Source organism: Anabrus simplex, chromosome 2 (assembly GCF_040414725.1).
Source record: "Anabrus simplex isolate iqAnaSimp1 chromosome 2, ASM4041472v1, whole genome shotgun sequence".
NCBI classification, from domain to species: Eukaryota; Metazoa; Arthropoda; class Insecta; order Orthoptera; family Tettigoniidae; genus Anabrus; species Anabrus simplex.
The window spans coordinates 465742233-465761441 of NC_090266.1; the positions used below are offsets into that span (position 1 = coordinate 465742233).

At 40.1% G+C, this 19209-nt stretch overlaps 1 protein-coding gene across 1 annotated transcript in view; it reads left to right on the top strand.

Annotated features, from left to right (window-relative positions):
• shg (shotgun) overlaps positions 1-19209 on the top strand; it is a 159134-nt gene that overhangs the window by 131606 nt on the left and 8319 nt on the right. The window contains exons 21-22 of the mRNA XM_067139957.2: positions 5752-5891; positions 6622-6849. Coding sequence (XP_066996058.2) covers positions 5752-5891; positions 6622-6849 — 368 coding nt within the window. The remainder of the gene's footprint in view (positions 1-5751; positions 5892-6621; positions 6850-19209) is intronic.

Here is a 19209-nt window from a genome sequence, read left to right on the forward strand (position 1 = left end):
AAACAAGTTTTTCACAATTATAATTGATGGAAATAATACATTTAAAGAACACCAACATATAAACCATCAAGGAAAAACGTTCTTAGAAACATGAACTGTACATCTGTATTTGCATTAAAAAAATTAAAATGTACAAAAATGGTCAAGAATTTGAATCAGAATAAAGCAATACATGCTTAAAAATACACAGAGTAACTTGTGTGTAAGAAACATATCTAATGTAGACGGCTTCTTCTTTCGTTCCAGGGCCGATGACCTAGATGTTAGACCCCTTTAAACAACGATAATAATAATAATAATAATAATAATAATAATAATAATAATAATAATAATAATAATAATAATAATAATAATAATAATAATAATAATAATAATAATAATAATAATAATAATAATAATAATAATAATCATCATCATCATCATCATCATCTTTCATTTAAAATTACAGTACATACAACAGTATAGAGTTTGGGGGATTACACTGTAATCTACGACAAAACTTGATACATAACGCCTCACAATGTCCATAGCTTCTACCGCTGCCGAATGCATTGGTACTGCTGCGCAGATCTCATCGGTTTCATTTTCATCTATGGGTTCTTGGTCGTTACTGTCTTTGTCACTCATCGGCTATTCATGAATTTTGGCTACTGTCTGCACTTTGCAGGTGGCAACATCGTTATCACGTTGAACATTCTTTCTTTCTTAATCTGTTTACCCTCAGGGGTTGGTTTTCCCGTTAGACTCAGCGAGGGATCCCGTGTCTACCGCCTCAAGGGCAGTGTCTTGGAGCCCGAGACTTTGGGTAGGAGGATACAGCTGGGGAGGAGGAGCAGTACCTCATCCAGGCGGTCTCTCCTGCTATGCTGAACAGGGTCCATGTGAGGGGGATGAGAAGTTTGGAAGGAATAGGTAAGGAAGAGGGAAGGAAGCGGCCGGGGCCTTAAAAGTTAAGTACCATCCTGGCATTTACCTGGAGGAGAAGTGGGAAACCACCGAAAACCACTTTGAGGATGGCTGTGGAGGGAATCAAACCCCCATCTACTCAGTTGACCTCCCGAGGTTGAGCGGACACTATACCAGCCCTCGTACCAATTTTCAAATTTCGTGGCAGAGTCAGAAATTGAACCCGGGCCTCCGGGGTGGCAGCTAATCACCCTAACCACTACACCACAGAGGCGGACCACATTCAACTTATGTGGCAAAATTCACATCATCTTCATCTGTCCCAAGCTGGTCACATTCTTCATCCATATCACCAGGCTTTCTATTAAAATGCCATCAGTTGCTGAACAAACGAAGCCTGCTTTGCAGAACTGTGGTCTCATTTACTCGTGCAGATTTTTAAAAATGCGTGACATCCAGAGTTGTGATTTCATCTGAAGCTGTTTTCAGGAATGCCAATTTCTTCTGCACGAGAATATTTCTATATTTCTGCTTCACACACCGGATGATGCTCTGGTCCAGCAGTTGGAGACGGCTTGTACAGTTCACAGGAAGAAACGCTGTACGTGTCAGTGCGACGTCAAACAACTTGTAAAAAAGATAAATTATGAAATCCACACGAGCGAAGGCGCGGGTAACTGTTAGTGTTCAAATATGTGGGTTTATAATTAAGCCAAGAATATTTCTCTCTTGACTAATTGTATGTTGGCTTATCCAGATACGGTAGTCAAGACAATCAATATTTTAATAAGTGCAGGTGATGCAGCCAGAAATGTAGTGTATACAGGAGCATTTTAACTTCATTGTAACTAGTGTCCACCATTTGTTAAAAACTGAACACTTTTTGATATAATTTTTAGTGTTCATCAATTCCACTAATAGGCACAAAAACAAATTCCAGGTGCTCGAAAACCGCAGGTAAAAGTTGGCCTGTAATAAAAATGTACGTGATGATGTCATAATTGTATGTATGTATGTATGTATGTATGTATGTATGTATGTATGTATGTATGTATGTATGTATGTATGTATGTATGTATGTATGTATGTATGTATGTATGTATGCATTGTACCAGTAAAAGAGCCCGACTTTAAGATTTATTTTCAATGTAAGCATGGAATAGTTCTCAGGGCTAAACTGGATGAATATTAGCTAGGGCTTGGTACAGGAGGCAGGGTCCTATCTACAAAAAAAGTTTGAATCTGATTTGATAAGAGTTTATTCATGTAATGCATATTAAATTGCACATCACCTCATGGTAGATAGGGGTTGTCTTCCACATTGTCCTTTAAATGGCCCGGGTCTCCAGCTCACCAGGCCGCACCGGCTGGAACACGTTCCAGAAGATGCCCAAGTACTCAGTCAAGATGCGGACGGACCATCCAGGTTGGCTGCACGGAATACGCCTCAAGTTCACGATGCTCGTGATGACCTCCGCTGGTTCCTGACGATGTTGAGGGTAATCACATTACCCAAGTACAATGAGGTTGGTAGAATCAATGCAAACTCCGTAAATGTGCTCTTCGTCACTCGCAGAATAAATCAAAGTTCATGAAAACCTCGAGTAATGAGTTTTCTCACCACTAGTAAAATCACGAGACAAAGTTCATAAAGACTTTCAAGAATCCACTCTTTAACACTCGTGGAAATGATGAGTCCGTGGTCATGAAGACTTTCAATAATGTTATAGTTCATCAATGAAAAAAAATTACAAGTCTCTAAGTAATCACTGGCAAAGATCGCAAGTCTATGCTCATGGAAACTTCGAATAAATTTAGAGTTCATCACTCGTGAATATTACAAGTCTTTGAATAATCACTGGCGAAAAGTTAAAGTCCATCACTGTTAAATATGACAAGTCTTATTTATAAAGACTTAGAAAAATTCAGAGTTCCTCAACATTCATAAATATTGCAAGTCCCATTTATAAATACTTAGAAGAATTCAGAGTTCCTAAGTGAGACTATAACCACACGAAGATAGCTTCCAATGATAATGGCAGCGAGTAGGGCCACGTTAACTACTCGACTGTCACTGATAGACTGAGATATCAGGCTATATTGAGCCCTCCTTGTATTTGGTTTGGGACATCTACGTCACATATGCCGTGAAGCTGGTTATCTCCTAAATCCCTCGACGGATTTTCTTGAAATTCAAGCATTGCGACGTTTATGAAATTCCCTTTAATAAGATGTGTTGATCAAGTCGCTACCCCAATTATTATAGGAGTTTAAAATTTTTTCTCCATCGAATGTTCCGGAAGGTGTGACGCTTGAATCTGGAACATACGAGTTCAGGCTAGCTGCACGTGGCATGACAGGCGGGTGATCTAACTAGCCCCAGCGGCTACGTCACGCATACGGCTGTTCTCAGCTTGCTCGCTCGTCTTGCTGAATGTAAACAAACCAGGCTTGCACGGAGTAATACGCGTGGTGATAAAATACGATCAACTCTCAAAAAAATATGCATGTACAGGTCGTAACCGGTACAGTATGTATGTATGTATGTATGTATGTATGTATGTATGTATGTATGTATTAATCATGGTCTGCCAAAGTATTTTCTTCAGTAATTTCTCCTGTGAACTACAAAAAATATTGATTTTATACACTGGCAAAAATGAAGTACCAACATCAAGAAGACATTGAGAGCAATGCAATAGGCTAAGCAATATCGTCTAGGTAACATGTTTATTTGATTAAAGTTTCAAGGTCACAGGTTCAAGTATGTGTGAGAAGACATGTAACATCGTGGCACATTGTTAACCGCTGCAGTGACCAGAGTTTTGAATACAAGCATGCGAACGTGTGTGCATTGTGTAATACAGGTGCCGTACATCATTTGGTGGGGTGGAGTTCTGTGCCTATTGCACTTCATTAGACAATTAGCAACGGTTAATGCTGGTATTGGATAATGCTGGATTTGTAATCCTATAATATCCCTTGCATGCATAGTACAGGGTGATCTTGCAGGTCAAGGCTACTGGTGTACAGCTTGTTGGGGGACAGCAGCCTTATGAGGACGAGCGTTATTCTGTTGGAAAACACCCCCTTGAATACTGTGAACGAATGGCAGCACAGTTGGTTCAGTCACCAGTCTGATGTACAAATCCACTGTGAAGGCTCTTGGGATAACGACGAGTGTTCCTGCTGTCAAAGGAAATCGCTCCCCAGACCGTAACTCCTTGTGTAGATCCAGTGTGTCAACGCGTAGAGAGCTTGGTTCCAAGCACTCACCAGACTGCCACCTTATCAATCTCTGACCATCGCTGGCAGCAAGACAGAAATGGCTTTTGTAACATATCTCAATTCCGCCCTCCAATGAGCTCTTCCTTGACACCACTGAAGTTGCAGATGGCAGTGATTCGGAATTCGTGGCATGAATGCTACAGGACATGTGGCTCGGAGTTGTTCCTCAAGCAATCGATCTCTTACAGTTCGCTGTGTCACTCTGGTGCCAATCGAAGTTCTGATGGCTGCTGTAGATGCAATTGCAGGTGAATATGCCAGTCTTCTCTCTCCATAGTGGTCCGTGTGCAACTGGACCTAGTCTTTTTGATATAGTACCTTCCTGTGACCATTGTTGCCAACACCAATGCACTCTGGATACATCCCTGCCAAGTCCTTCTGCAATATCACAGAAAAAAACATCCAACTTCTCGTAGCCTTATTGCACGTACTCGTTCAAACTCTGTAACCTACTGATACTGCCTTCTTCATCTCCTTAAAGGCATGTTTGACTCACACCTACCGTAGAATGTCAACACTGGGTGATGACTAACACTCGCTAAGTGTACAGTGCTTATTTAAAGCAAACCTGCTTTGCAAGGTCATAGTGGTGCTACTAGCGTATCAGTTTGAACAGGTGTCATCTATCAGATGTACAAACACGCCTCCTGAAGTTTATTTATCTAGCATAACTCTTTCTTGGTCTTGGGTTTTCATTTTTCCGCCAGTGTAGTATCTGAATAATTTGACTTAACCGCAAGGGAGAACTGTTACGAAATGACAATCTCAACAGAGTATGATCAATGATTGCTGACATCCTTCCTACACGCGACAGCCGAGAGGTGTACATAGAAGTAGAATGCCTTTCTGCAGATGGTTCAACAACAAGATTTCCCATAGTCGTCATTGATAGACTAAAAGATTCTGGTTTTGTTATTGACCCTACAATTTCTTTGTGACCACCAACAATCAGCCGCGCAAAGGATGTGAACAGAAGTGAACAATTTTTCAATCACGTTGTCAAAATCTGGAGGTGAAGTATAACGTAAATCAATGGGAAGTTGTTGGGCTGATGTTTGGTGCTATTCCTCATGAAACGCTGGAGTTCCTGAAAAGATTCAAAATCTCTGAGAACACGGTCGAGCCAACTGCATTTTTAGTACTGATCTCATCCCTTAATATTATGTCATTTCTTGTACTCTTTGCAATGAGGTATACAATAAATGTTAGTCTCATGCTGATAGACCAAACAGGTTCAAAGATGTAATCTCTAGTTTTTTTAAGAAACTATTGTTCTGATTAATTGATTAGGAGGCTGTTGCATTGGGAACCCCTGATTGGATTGTCTTTTAGTATAAGGTAATTTAAGAACTTTAAGTGTCAGATATAGACCAAATTATATTCCTATCTACATCATAAGTGATGTCGGTAATATTGTCTGTGGAAAGAAAATTTTTGGTTGTAGACTTGTGGTAGGTATGTGAGGAAAACAAATGGCACTGTTGCAGTTTTGAATGTAAACAAAAACATGTTTACTATGTGTAAAATCACTATTTATATCCATATATTTTGTTTCAGATTTCATGTCCCTTGAACTTAAAGATGGTTATCCACGACTATTATCTGATTATGGCAGTGGCACTGTTGTTCTTGAACATAAAGCACAGAAACTATCAAACGAGAAGGAGCATCATATTGACATATACTGGACAAAAACAGTAAGAAAATATTCATGTTTGTTGTTACCTGTTGACAAAGGAGTATATTTTACAGTGGTTGTCCTAGAATAGTGTACTGGTATTGGGGACTCTTCCAATCCCAGAAACAATTAAAACCAATGATGATGTGCATTTTTTTGATAATATTGTGATTAAAAAGAATCCCTGTAACTAATTATTTATCAGATATTAGAACAATTAAGTACAAAACTTTCAAAATAGTAGATGTCTATAGTTAACAATTTTTGGCATTCTATAAATATCTTGAAATAACTACCACCATAAAAGTTTCAGGAATTTCAGAAAAGCTTAGCATACAATATATGTGATGTTTTGTTTCTAATTGCTTACCATACTGGGGGCTTGATAGCCTAGTGACATAATTGGTGGCTTCTTACCAAGGTTAGAATCCCAGCTGATGTATGTGGGATTTTCGGAATTGAAAGTCTTGTCCCTGTGGTTTAGATTCCATATTAAACTGTGGATTCCATGGCTGTAATCATGCTGTCAATATTTATGAGAATCTCAAAGCTTACTTTTGCTTACTATACATCATGCAAAAGTTAGACATGAAAATATAATAACCTGTATAGACATACATTTTGTTAAATTCCTCTAAACTTATTTTTAAAGCAATGAAAGTGTAGAAGTTGACTACTCACTGAGTGAATGTGATTGAATCATGTAAAATGCCACACAGTTGTTACATTAATCTTATTTTATATTTCAGAGTATTGAGATAAAAGTTGATAACTGTCAGACCAGCTCCTGCTTAGCCCTCACTGCACCTCAGAGGCCTAATGAGTTCTTAAATGTGAATGGCCCTCTACAGCTTGGAGGTTCCTTCATTGACCTGGTCTCTTTAAGTAACAAGATGAACTGGAAGTTCAAACCTACTGCTGAAGGCTTCTTTGGATGCATACGCAATGTAACATTTACAAGCAATGGAAATTCAATGGTAAGGCTCTGTAACTTATTATTCTGAATATCTTTTACCTGATCATTATTTCTTGAAAGCTGCACCCCAGGTCAACAGTTAGGAGGAAGGAACTGGTCCTCGTGGATCATTTTCCATTTGAGAAAACCTTGCCTTCTGGGAAAAGCCCAGATAGATGCTCAATAATGTGCAAATGGATGGGATATTGACACTCTCTGATTTGTAAATACTGTGCTGCGATATGACTAGGGCCTGGATTAAAAAATGCATATGCAAATGCATATTTTGAATGTTAATGCATATACGGATATTTCACTTATGTGTGATCGATTATCTAAGATTTCTGAATGAAATGAAAAATCTAATGAACTCTGTATGTTGTACATCCCTGGGCAACACGAGAAGCCTTCCCTAATCAAGGAAAGTGCTTTTAGTGTCTCAATACAAGCAGGTAGACAAATAATGAACCGTTTTACAACAGCTATTTCCTTCTCTCTGACATTCCTTTCCCCTTACACTACCCTCCCAAAGTTTGCTTAAACAAGTGCATTCATTTGTTAACTTTCTCTTCATCCATTGCAGTGTTTTACCAGATTAAACTGTAAAAATGCTTAATGATAAGAGCTCTAGGTCTGTTTCAATTAAACAGTGGATATTGGTCAATAGTGACTATAGAAGTGACGGTGATGTAGTGTACTGTCAAGTGCGTGACAAGAGTGTAAAATTAACGAATTTCATTATATTAGTCAGTATTAATACAACTTAATTAAGAGCATTAATTTAGTTTACCAGTTCACCTAATCAATGTTACTCCTCGCATAGCCCAATAGTTCACCTACACTCACTTTACAAGTGAAAATACATTTATTCTTGAATTATTTATGCATAATTTTGGTGTTCAGTCTTCTTTTGAAGACCTCTTCAGCCGTAGCGTCTCAATAAAATATGTTATTAAGACACTAGATAGATAGATAGATAGATGGATAGATAAGGAATGGGTGAGCCCTGCCTTCACAGGACTCCACGCATAGGTCTATGAAGACCCTTTGTGTCCCTTAAACGGGTTTGCCTAGTCCAGCTCTAGTGCTCCTATGAAGGATACTTGTGTCCGGATGTTGGCATTCCTGATGTCTTCCAGGTTCACAAAGTGTGAGCCAAGATATCGATGTCTAGTGCTTGCAAGAGCCTTGCACTGACACAACCCATGCACGGAGGTCTCTTCCTCCCTACCCCATCTTCTACACATCGGATCTTGACTGATTTTCATGATGTATAGGTGTCTCTGTAAGGTATTGTGGCCTGTCAGCAGTCCAATTACCATTCGTATTCTGGTCCTATTCAAATTTATTAGGACCTTTTTATATCTTTGGCTGGGCCCTTCGATAAGTTCACGTGCCTGCCTTGCCATGGTTAACCTCTTCCAAATGTCTAAGTGAGACTGGTTTGTCCACTGGGATATTACCAGTTTCACACTTCAGAGTGACACTCCCAGGAATGGCTCTGGCCATATGAAAGGACCTTTTGAGCCTTGTTTCGCTAGTTTGTCAGCTTCTTCATTTCCACTGATCCTGTGTGCCCAGGAACCCATAACAGGGTTACTGAGCTAAGTTCACACAGCTTATCTAACATCCTTCGGCACCCCCATACCATTTTGGATGTTGTTCTAACTGCACATAGTGCTTTTAACGCTGCCTGGCTGTCGCTGCAAATGGTGATGCATCTTCTACGCCCAGGCATATTCCATACATGTACAGCACAGGCCAGTATTGCATATACTTCAGCCTGGAAAACAGTAGCATATATACCCATGGAAAGGGAGAGCCTTGTCCTAGGCCCCTAGAACCCGGCGCCTGTGCCAGTCTCCGCCCGCGAGCCATTTGTGTACCATATACCGCCCACAGACCTAAGACGGACCCCAGCATCCATGACCCACTGCTCCCTCGTGGTTATCATCACTGTGAACTTACAGTTCTGATTAAAACTGGTCTTCATCAAGTCCCCGATCGTCATTGTCGTAGGCCAGGTTTGGTGAAGCCTTGTAAGAATAGAAGCATGATCTCTATTCAGATTCTTGAAAGACCATCCTCTGAGTGACCAGAGGCGGTAAGCACTCATTCTCGCCATCTCCTTAACATACAAATGTAAGGGGTGAAGGCATAGGATGGCCTCCAGTGCACATAATGGTGTAGTATCCAGTGCCCCTGTTATTCCTAGACACGCAAGTCTTTGGACACTTTTTAACTTGGTGGTTACAGTTTTACTCTCAGAACCTGCCCACCAGACTAAAGATGCGTAGGTGATTGTGGGCCGTAGAGTAGAAATATAAAGCCATTGGACTGCCCTAGGTCCTAGGCCCCAAGTCTTACCGACGGCCCTGCGACAGGCCTACATAATCTTGCGAGCCTTATCCACTTATCCAACTTATGGTCTATGTGTTTTTTCCAACTCAGTCTTGCCTCGAGCATTACTTCTAGGCACTTAACTGAGGTAGTCTTAACTAATTTTTTCCCAAATAGGAGTGGCTCTGACAGTCCGTCTAGCCTCCTCCTCCTGGTAAACACCACGAGCTCTGTCTTGTCGGGATTGACCGACAAGTCCGTATCGTGGCACCATCTTTCCGCCCTGCGTAGGGAGCTCTGTACGAGCTCTGAAACCGTACTGGGGAAATTTTCTACAGCCATTCAGGCTAATGTCGTCTACATAGCCTTGGGCATAAATTCCTCCAATATTTAACCTGGTAAGTAGTTCATCCACTACCAAGCACCATATTGTTGGTGAAAATACTCCTCCCTGTGGACACCCCCTGTCTATATTAGCTCTCAACATTACTGCATTGAGGGTAAACAGAACTTGACGGTCCTGCAGTGAGGCCATAATCCATCTTATGAGCATCCTACTCATGCCTTTTCTCTCTAGACTAAGTTCTATGGAGCCCAAAGATGTGTAGTTGAAGCCCCTTCTATGTCTAGGAATACCACTCTAGCAAGTTGTTGATGATCCAAGGCGCTCTCCAGCCTGGAAACAAGCTGGTGTAGTGCCGTCTCAACCGACTTCCCTGGTTGGTATGCATGTTGATGAGAATGCAGGGGACAATCTCTTAATACTTTCTCCCTGATATGTCTATCCACCAATCTTTCCAAAGTCAGAAGAAAAGACGTTAGACTAATGGGTCTATAGTCATTAGGTCTAGTATATGATGACCTTCCAGGTCTAGGTATATACACTTCCTTTGCCTGACGCCACAAGGAGTACACGTACCCCATGGTGAGACAGGCTCTAAAAATTCTGACCAGGCACGGTATAAGGACCACTCCAGCTTCCTGAAGAAGCGCTGAGAAGATCCCATCCATTCCTGGACTTTTATAAGGGGCAAAAGATTCTAATGCCCACTTCACCCTTCTTAGGGTAACAATCTCTGCGGCTTCCTTTTAACCACTTCTATCGGGTTGGAAGGATCCACTTGATTCTACTTCACTGTTCATGACTACTGAACCTGGAAAGTGGGCATCAAGCAATAAGCCCAGGGTCTCCCCCTCTGTGGATGTATATTCACCCGAGGGAGACTCCAAGGAGCCCAGCCCTGCCCTTCCGTCCAAAGTTAGAATTTTATGAAGCCTTGCCGCTTCATGTTGACTCTCAGTGGAATCACAAAACTGTCTCCAGGATTTCCTACAAGCCTTTTTGACTTCTGACTTGTACATTCTTCATGATTCTTTGTAACAATCTAGACTTTCTTGGTCTTGAAGGTCCCTATTTTTGTTCCAGAGACTTTGTGTGTTTCTCGTCAGGTGTTCCATTAATTGTTCCACTTGAAGCTTCCTGTTGTTCTTTTTGCCTTAACAACTGGGCAGTTTAACTCGTAAGAGGTAACTAGTGTGTCTGTGTGAGAAAACCCACACTGAGCTCCAGCTCCTCCTTATCCTTAATTATATTTGAGGGTCCTCCTTCCAGTCCCCTCCTCACATCCTCCCTAAAAGACGCCCAATCAGTTCGTCTAGGATTTCTATAAGATGTGATGTTGAAGGAGCCCTCTATATGAAACACAATGTGTCTGTGGTCTGACAAGGAAGGCTCCAAAGAAACTTTCCAGTCTTTAAATTCCTGTATGATTCCCATGGGACCCAGGGTAAGGTCTGTGATCCCCTCACTCCTATTATTGATGAAGGTTGGGGTATCACTTGTGTTCGTGATCTCAAGATCGGTTGTACATAGAAATTCTATGAAATTTTCTGCCCTTAGGTTTGTATGTTTGCTTCCCTAAATGCTGTGGTGAGCTTTGGCGTCACATCCTACTATGAGGTTAAGTCCTTGTTTCCTATAGTATGTCACCAGTCTCTTGAACTCCTCCGGCGGGGGTGGAGATTCAGAGTCTCGTGGGAAATATGCAGAGCAAACAACCAAATCTCTTGGCTGTCCGCCCTCTTCATATCTCATTAGGACTGCTACTAGGTCTCTAGTAATGAAGCCTGGTATAGCCCAGCCATTATGATCCTTAACTAGTATACATGTTCTAGGCTTCTCCTCCGCTACTTCACTGAAGAGAGTGAAGGCTGCACATTTTAGTCCCACGATATGGCCCTGTCTAAGCCAGGGTTCTTGTATGAAGGCGACCGAAAACCCACCTTTCTGGATACTTCTTATAAGTACCTTAGAGGCTGCTATACAATGTTGTATGTTTGATTCTATGAAATTAATCATTTCTTACCTTCATGCAATGCTTTACCTTATGCAGTCTCCGGAACATGCAGCTCTGGCTCCCGCAATGAATCTTGAGGCTTGGCTGGCTCCAGCTCCTGCCCAGGCTCCTGCTCCTTGCCCCTGTTGGTCTCGGTATTGTCTGTGGTGGGGTTGGTCCTCTGCTTGTCGCGTTTGCCCTCCACCAGGGTGAAGGTGGTAACATGCACCCCACAGAAGATCTTCTTTCCCACTACTTTTTCCACATCCCTGGAGTCCATGCTGACCACAAGGTGGACACCTTTCTTCTCTTCCTTGCAGTCGTAGATTCTCCAACTACTGGGATTTAGACCATGGTTCTGGCATGCCATTCTTCTCAAAAGGACATTGTTATCCTTTGGTTGTCCTGGTATACAGACCATGATCCTCTTGTAGGAGAGGAGTTTATCTATGCCCACAATTGTGAGCCTGGCTCCTTCCCACGGCTGCATATCTGTAAGAAGACTAGAGAACCATGCTACAGTCTTGTTATTTTCTGCAATAATAATGGCCACACCTCTTGACAGATAGCAGTCCAGGAACAGAGGCTTAATGGGCCCCTGCTCTGGAAGCTTATCTATCAAATTGGTGATAGCCTCCTCTACAGACTCCACCTGTTTTTCAGTTGGCTGCTGGTCAGGATATCCTTCAGGCACTATGGCCCTCCTGATTCCAGCTTAAGCTATTCTGGCATACTCTACCTTAGGTCTTTTGTGGGCTTGCTTATCTTCTTCTGGGGTTGCCCCCGACAGGAGTCGTTTTCCCACTGGCGTCTTGGTGGGAGGAGTCCTCTGTGCCTTGGAAGCAGAACCCATTTTAGGGTCCCGGCTCTTGTGCCCATTGGATCCCTCTGCAGTCGTCGTTGCCATGGAGGTAGAAGGCCTCTCAGCTCCAGAAGTTAGGCCCTCTTTTCCTGCTCGAGGGCCTTTAAAGCCTTCTTGTACCATCTCTTCTCAGCGCCGGAGCCCTGTTTCTTCTTCTTCCTCTGAACTAGAAGATTGCCCACCTCTAAAGTGAGCTCTCTTACGGTCGATGTCGTGCTGTCCGAGGGTATTTCGTAAGAGTCCCCATCGGTTGTCGTTGAGCTAGTGTTTCTCTCAGAGGCCCCAGAGGACCTCTACAGTTTTTGGGTCGCTACAGTACTCGTGTAGGTCTCACGAGTAGCTAGGCAAATATGATGTCCACCCAGGCAGAGCCCCGCATACCCGGGTAAGGCTGCTTACTTTGAGAGGGCGCCAGGTATCTCGGAGCCTCCGTTCAAGACACATCTCCCATGTGCCATGCATCCCATCGGCACGGGTCGCGTTACACGTTAGGGTTGGGTTGTGCTTTAGCTTCCTCCTCCTTGTATACCGAATGGTTACCCAACAGGGCTCCATTTGGCATCTCAAGAAAGGAGCTACTAGTCCCCTACACCACGCAGAGGATCTTCAATTGAAGAGGGTAACCAGGATTAGCCACCCTACAATTGTAGAAGCACACACGAGGGGGAATTAAGACACTGTAATGTCACTGTCCAATGACTTAATACTAATGAGTACATGTCCTTTCAAGGATATTTAAAAACATTTTTGTCTGTACAAGCAGCTTTGCTGTAGTTCTGTTCTACCACTTTCTGGGAATAATTTTAAAATTACATGTTATAAAGAACATTATAATATAATCCTCCTTTATAAAAAAGTTGAAGTTTGGTTTTGCTTCACTGTACTGATTAAAAGTTGAAAGTTGAGCTGTAGCTTCGGAAGTGGGAGAAAAATGGAACCTTGTCGGCTCTTGTTTGAGCTTGATTTTCCATGATATTAAGAACGACTGTATTTGTTCATACTGCATAATGGATTCTTATTCTCCTGTATATCATTCAAATACTTATTCTACCGGGCGAGTTGGCCGTGCGCGTAGAGGCGCGCGGCTGTGAGCTTGCATCCGGGAGATAGTAGGTCCGAATCCCACTATCGGCAGCCCTGAATATGGTTTTCCGTGGTTTCCCATTTTCACGCCAGGCAAATGCTGGGGCTGTACCTTAATTAAGGCCACGGCCGCTTCCTTCCAACTCCCAGGCCTTTCCTATCCCATCGTCGCCATAAGACCTATCTGTGTCGGTGCGACGTAAAGCCCCTAGCAAAAAAAAAAAAAAAAAATACTTATTCTTAGTGTAAACTTGGGCCAAACCTATATAGATAATTTCATATATACTCATCAGGCTCTCTTTGCTTACTTTTTTAGTATGGTTAAGTCTCGGTTTATATTACTGTAATGGTGGCAAGTATCTCACAAATGTAAACTCTTAGCAAAATATTTTCTATGTATATTAGCATTAACATGTTCTTGATATCTAGTATGAAAATTCCTTCCTGTTTGCCCAAAATACGTAACACTGCATCGATTCCACTTGAGTTAATATATTCCTGAACCCAAGTAATCTTCTTTGCTATGATTTATGATTATAAAACAAACAATCGTTATTATTACTAGTTGAAAACAAAACTTGGTAGTTGTGTTTTTGAACAATTTTGTAATTTGGAAAATCCCTGGGTTTGTAAATGTGGATGTGGTGTAATTAGAATTCTTACGTTTTTCTGGTGTTAATTTTATGTTGCTCCTTCTCTTTAATTTACTTATAATTGTTTTAATGATATTAACAGTATAAATGGTTTTAGTGTAGAGTGTAGTGTAGAGACCAGCAGTAGTCTGCCATCATCATTCCGTCCTATTTGCTGTGATACCCCTTTCACATTTAGGTGAACTCTTTGACGGTGTTCTCTGCTGAAATTTCACTGCTTGTCAGGGAAACAAAAAGATTAAGTTAGACACTCAGATGTTCACCTTCCAGCCTTGTAACAGCTTACAAATTCACATCGTCTACTCGCCAAGAATTAGTTTGCTTCATTTAATCTTCTTCCACAAATACGTTGATTAACTAACTTCGAGCTAAGAAAAGAATTAGAAAGAAAATTACGGACAATGCTAAAATTTTATCATGATTAATTAATAGATAATAAGTTTTCCCACCCTGTTTTTAAGTGTATTGTTCCATAATCACGTATATATTTTTATAAATTGATATTCTAGTTATCTCAATATAGGGACCCAAGTTGTTGTTTTGATCAACATCAACCATGTGCAAGACTCAATATGCTTATGGACATGTTTCGTTGGTTTCAATTTCTATGATAATAAATATTAAGACATACCAAGTGTTTTCAATTTTATATTTTGTGATTGCTTTTGTTATACTTCATATTATTCCTATTATGGCATCTATGACTGAGGATGACCAAGCTCGATAGCTGCAGTCGCTTAAGTGCGGCCAGTATCCAGGATTCGGGAGATAGTAGGTTCGAACCCCACTATCGGCAGCCCTGAAAATGGTTTTCTGTGGTTTCCCATTTTCACACCAGGCAAATGCTGGGGCTGTACCTTAATTAAGGCCACGGCCGCTTCCTACCCACTCCTAACCCTTCCTTGTGCCATCATCGCCATAAGACCTATCTGTGTCGGTGCGACGTGAAGCAACTAGCAAAAAAAGTGACTGAGGATGACCTCATATATTTAAAAGAGGTCAAAACTAGCCCCACAATGAATGAAGTATAGATACAAATTGTGTTGAATAGGTGGACCTTTCTTACTTTAGATTGTGATCAATTGTCAATATGGGTCCAGAATGACATTTGTTACTTATGGCCTGTATCAGCACATAATTCATGAATAATTTCATCCCCGTCTAAAACGGCCCTGGATGCCACCATCTTGCTGATTGCATGCCTCTTTAACCCATTCACTGCCAAACCTGTATATATACATTATTGAATGCCGTGCCTCGTTCGCCAAACCCGTATATATTACATGTTATAAACCTCATTTTAGGTCCGTATTGAAAATTTTACAGTTCAACAATAATAAAGGTGTTTTAATTTGTTCCACCTATTCAATACTTACATTTTCACTTATAGTGGTTACATAAATAGATTCTTAGTTACATGGGACATGTTTTGCCCTCAGTTAAGGGCATCTTCAACCTAAACACAATCATCAACAATACAACTAAATTAAAAGTGGAAGTTAAAAGTTTAGTCAGTTATTAAAATTCGGAACATAAAAATGTGAAAAGTGATCCAATATATAAAGATGCTAATGGAAAACTGTCTTATGATTAAACTATAATCTTGTCGGAGACTAAAACTTCTTCTATTAAAATTCTAATGAAATACAGTTCATATAAAATATTAGTGGAAAACCAAAGTGGTAATAATATAAAGCCAACGACATGAGGGCATGAACACAAGCATAAACTTGAATGTCATGAATACAATCTTTCCAAGGCCGCTGATGAAATTCGTCAGCAAGTGAGACAGAAGCATCTGGTGAAAAATTGTAAGTGGCCCTTAGTACCGGTAGGTAATAAAAATGGCTGAAACCTTGCCAGAAAATGTCAGTAGATGCAGAAATAATGTTTTCTGTTAGAGAAGGAAAACCATTTTGTTTAGCGAGGTATCTAATATAATCTAATTCTTTCTTCAAATTCTTGGGAGATAGAGGGATTCTAAGTGCTCTATAAATCAGAATCAAAATAGAAATGATAATCAATAAAATTAAGAACAAGTTATCTACGAATCTGATACCAGAAAAACCAAAAAAACTGAGTATGCTACATTCACTTTTAATAATCTAGCTATACACCAGATTACTAACGTATTCAAGAAACATAATTTTAATATAGCTTTTAGAACTACTAATACTAACCAGTCCATATTCTGTAATCATAAAAAAGTTAATTATGATAAAAATCGTTATTTGGGATCGGGAGTATACAGACTCAAATGTACTCAGTGTTATTTTTCATATGTTGGACAGACTGGGAGAAGTTTTATGACAAGATACATGGAACATGTTAACGCGGAAAAACATAGGAAATACTCAGCGATGAGTTTGCATATGAGGGAGACTGGTCACAGATTTGAATCCATAGAGAAAGACTTAGTGATAATTAGAAACATACAAAAAGGGAGAATGCTGAACGAATTAGAAAGTTTATACATCTATTTAGATCAGACGTACAATAAGCAACAGAATCTTAATTAAACCACGGACAATAAAAGTATGTTACATGAATGAATGCCGGAATTATTAAAGTCAGTTAGTTCGAATAAATTTAGGATACCCAATATATTTAATTCTTCAAACTCTAATACTCCTCCCATACCCACAGATATTAGGTCTACTTCCAGCAATACGGTTGACTCCGCCCCTTTGTCAGCCTAGTCATAATTGACACCACCCATTCTCTCCTCCCTTCCGCACTCCCCTATTCCTTCCCCTCAGAGTTCACTGCCGCCTCTGCAGCACAGTTACAACACCAGACTCAGAGCCAACAGACGGGCAGCAACTAACACAACAGTAGATAACAAATAACAACTTCCACTTTCATGTAAGTCCTCATCTGTTTCAATTTTATGTAAACCGAATTCTCTCCTTACGTTCAATTTCTTATTTCTTCTTTTCCTTCTCTTACAGAAAACATTATTTCTGCATCTACTGACATTTTCTGGCAAGGTTTCAGCCATTTTTATTACCTACCGGTACTAAGGGCCACTTACAATTTTTCACCAGATGCTTCTGTCTCACTTGCTGACAAATTTCATCAGCGGCCTTGGAAAGATTGTATTCATGACAATCAAGTTTATGCTTGTGTTCATGCCCTCTTGTCGTTGGCTTTATGTTATTACCACTTTGGTTTTCCACTAATATTTTATATGAACTGTTTTTAATTAGAATTTTAAGAGAAGAAGTTTTAGTCTCCGACAAGATTATAGTTTAATCATAAGACAGTTTTCCATTAGCATCTTTATATATTGTATCACTTTTCACATTTTTATGTTCTGAATTTTAATAACTGACTAAACTTTTAACCTCCACTGTTAATTTAGTTGTATTGTTGATGATTGTGTTTAGGCTGAAGATGCCCTTAATTGAGGGCGAAACATGTCCCATGTAACTAAGAATCTATTTTTGTAACCACTATAAGTGAAAATGTAAGTATTGAATAGGTGGAACAAATTAAAACATCTTTATTATTGTTGAAACCCGTATATATACGTTTTGGTGCAGTGTGTACTTCACCGATCTCGCAAATGAACTGGATATAGTGTCATGCTTTGAGATTCCATGGAAATGCTCAAAGAAGTTCTGTACGGCAGATATACTACTCCATTTCGAGTGTTTTGATGGCGAACTATTGTTATTTCAGCTTTGTGGGAGTGGAACATCTTTCTCGCTAATGTGTATTCATTATGGCGTCTTGAAGTATATATTTATCTCTTGTGGACAAAATAATTGAATGTTTCCTCATAAATATTGATTCAGGAGGGCTATATTTTGGGGTGATACTCAACTACAAGAAAGTGCTAGACAAATTAGTAATGATGAATCTCACACGTAATTGTCAACCCCTTCTCAGATAAATTTCAAATTCTTTTCTCTTCAAATGTTAATAGGTTTTTGATAATACCAGTTCTTGGATCAACAATTTTATATTTCAGTAATAATATCACTGAGCGTCATAGCCGTGCATGTTAACATGCTACAGCTATGGAGTCAAACTCAGCATTTGGCAGGCGAATGGGTTCGAACCCCACAGTTAGCTGTCGTGAGAATAGTTTTTTCTTTTTGCGTTTGTGGTTTACCTTTTGCACTCCCAAAAATGCTGGGACAGTTCTTATTCATAAGCCACAGCTGATTCCTTCCACTTCCTTACCCAGTTTTATTCACCATCATTCATTTCATATTCATTATCTTCTCAACTGGCGTTTGCATCAGGAAGGGCATCTGGCTGTAAAAATATGCTGTAAAATATAATCTAACTTCATCCCCGACGCTGTAATGGGCTGCGGGGCTAAGGGGACGATATGCATTCCATTAATAGTATCAGTAAACACTTATCTGTAAAAGTGCTTTTTCCTTTTAAAAAAACCTGGCCCAGAGGGTTCACCTGGTCATCAAAATTCACAATTAGAATTCAAGAAGGTTCAGCCTATTCAATACAAAATGTGTTGTATAAGGTGTTCACAACATATTATTTATTATTACTAGTACCGGTTTCGACGCTTAATAGCGTTATCATCAGCTAGAAATCACAAAGTGGGCATAGTACATGTCATAAAAGTTGTATAGATAATACATACATTGCAAAATACAATGATAGGCTGTTTTGTCATTAAAAGCTAGAAGAATGATGTGTAAAATATGGTGATATAGTATAACACATAAAGGCGTTATAGTCTAATGAGGCAAGTGAGTATTATACAATAAAATTGATCTGATGAATGAGAATAAAAGTCTTCATATCATAATTGTATTGAATAGGTTGAACCTTCTTGAATTCTAATTGTGAATCTCCGTTCAGTACGGGAAAATGAAGTTCTTAACTTACAATGGTCATCAAAACTCGGCAGTGAAAAGGTTAAACTTTGTAAACATGCAAAGAAAAACTATAAAATGAAGAATAATGAAAAGGAAATGTGAATATCGATTGTGCGAAACCATACACAGCAGAGTTTTATCACCTTCAAACCTGGGATAACTCTGGGCCCGTCTGCAACGCTCGGCCAGGTAAGTACGAGTTTTCTCGGGACCCATCAGAATTGTTTTAATTCAGAAGCCATGAAACACACT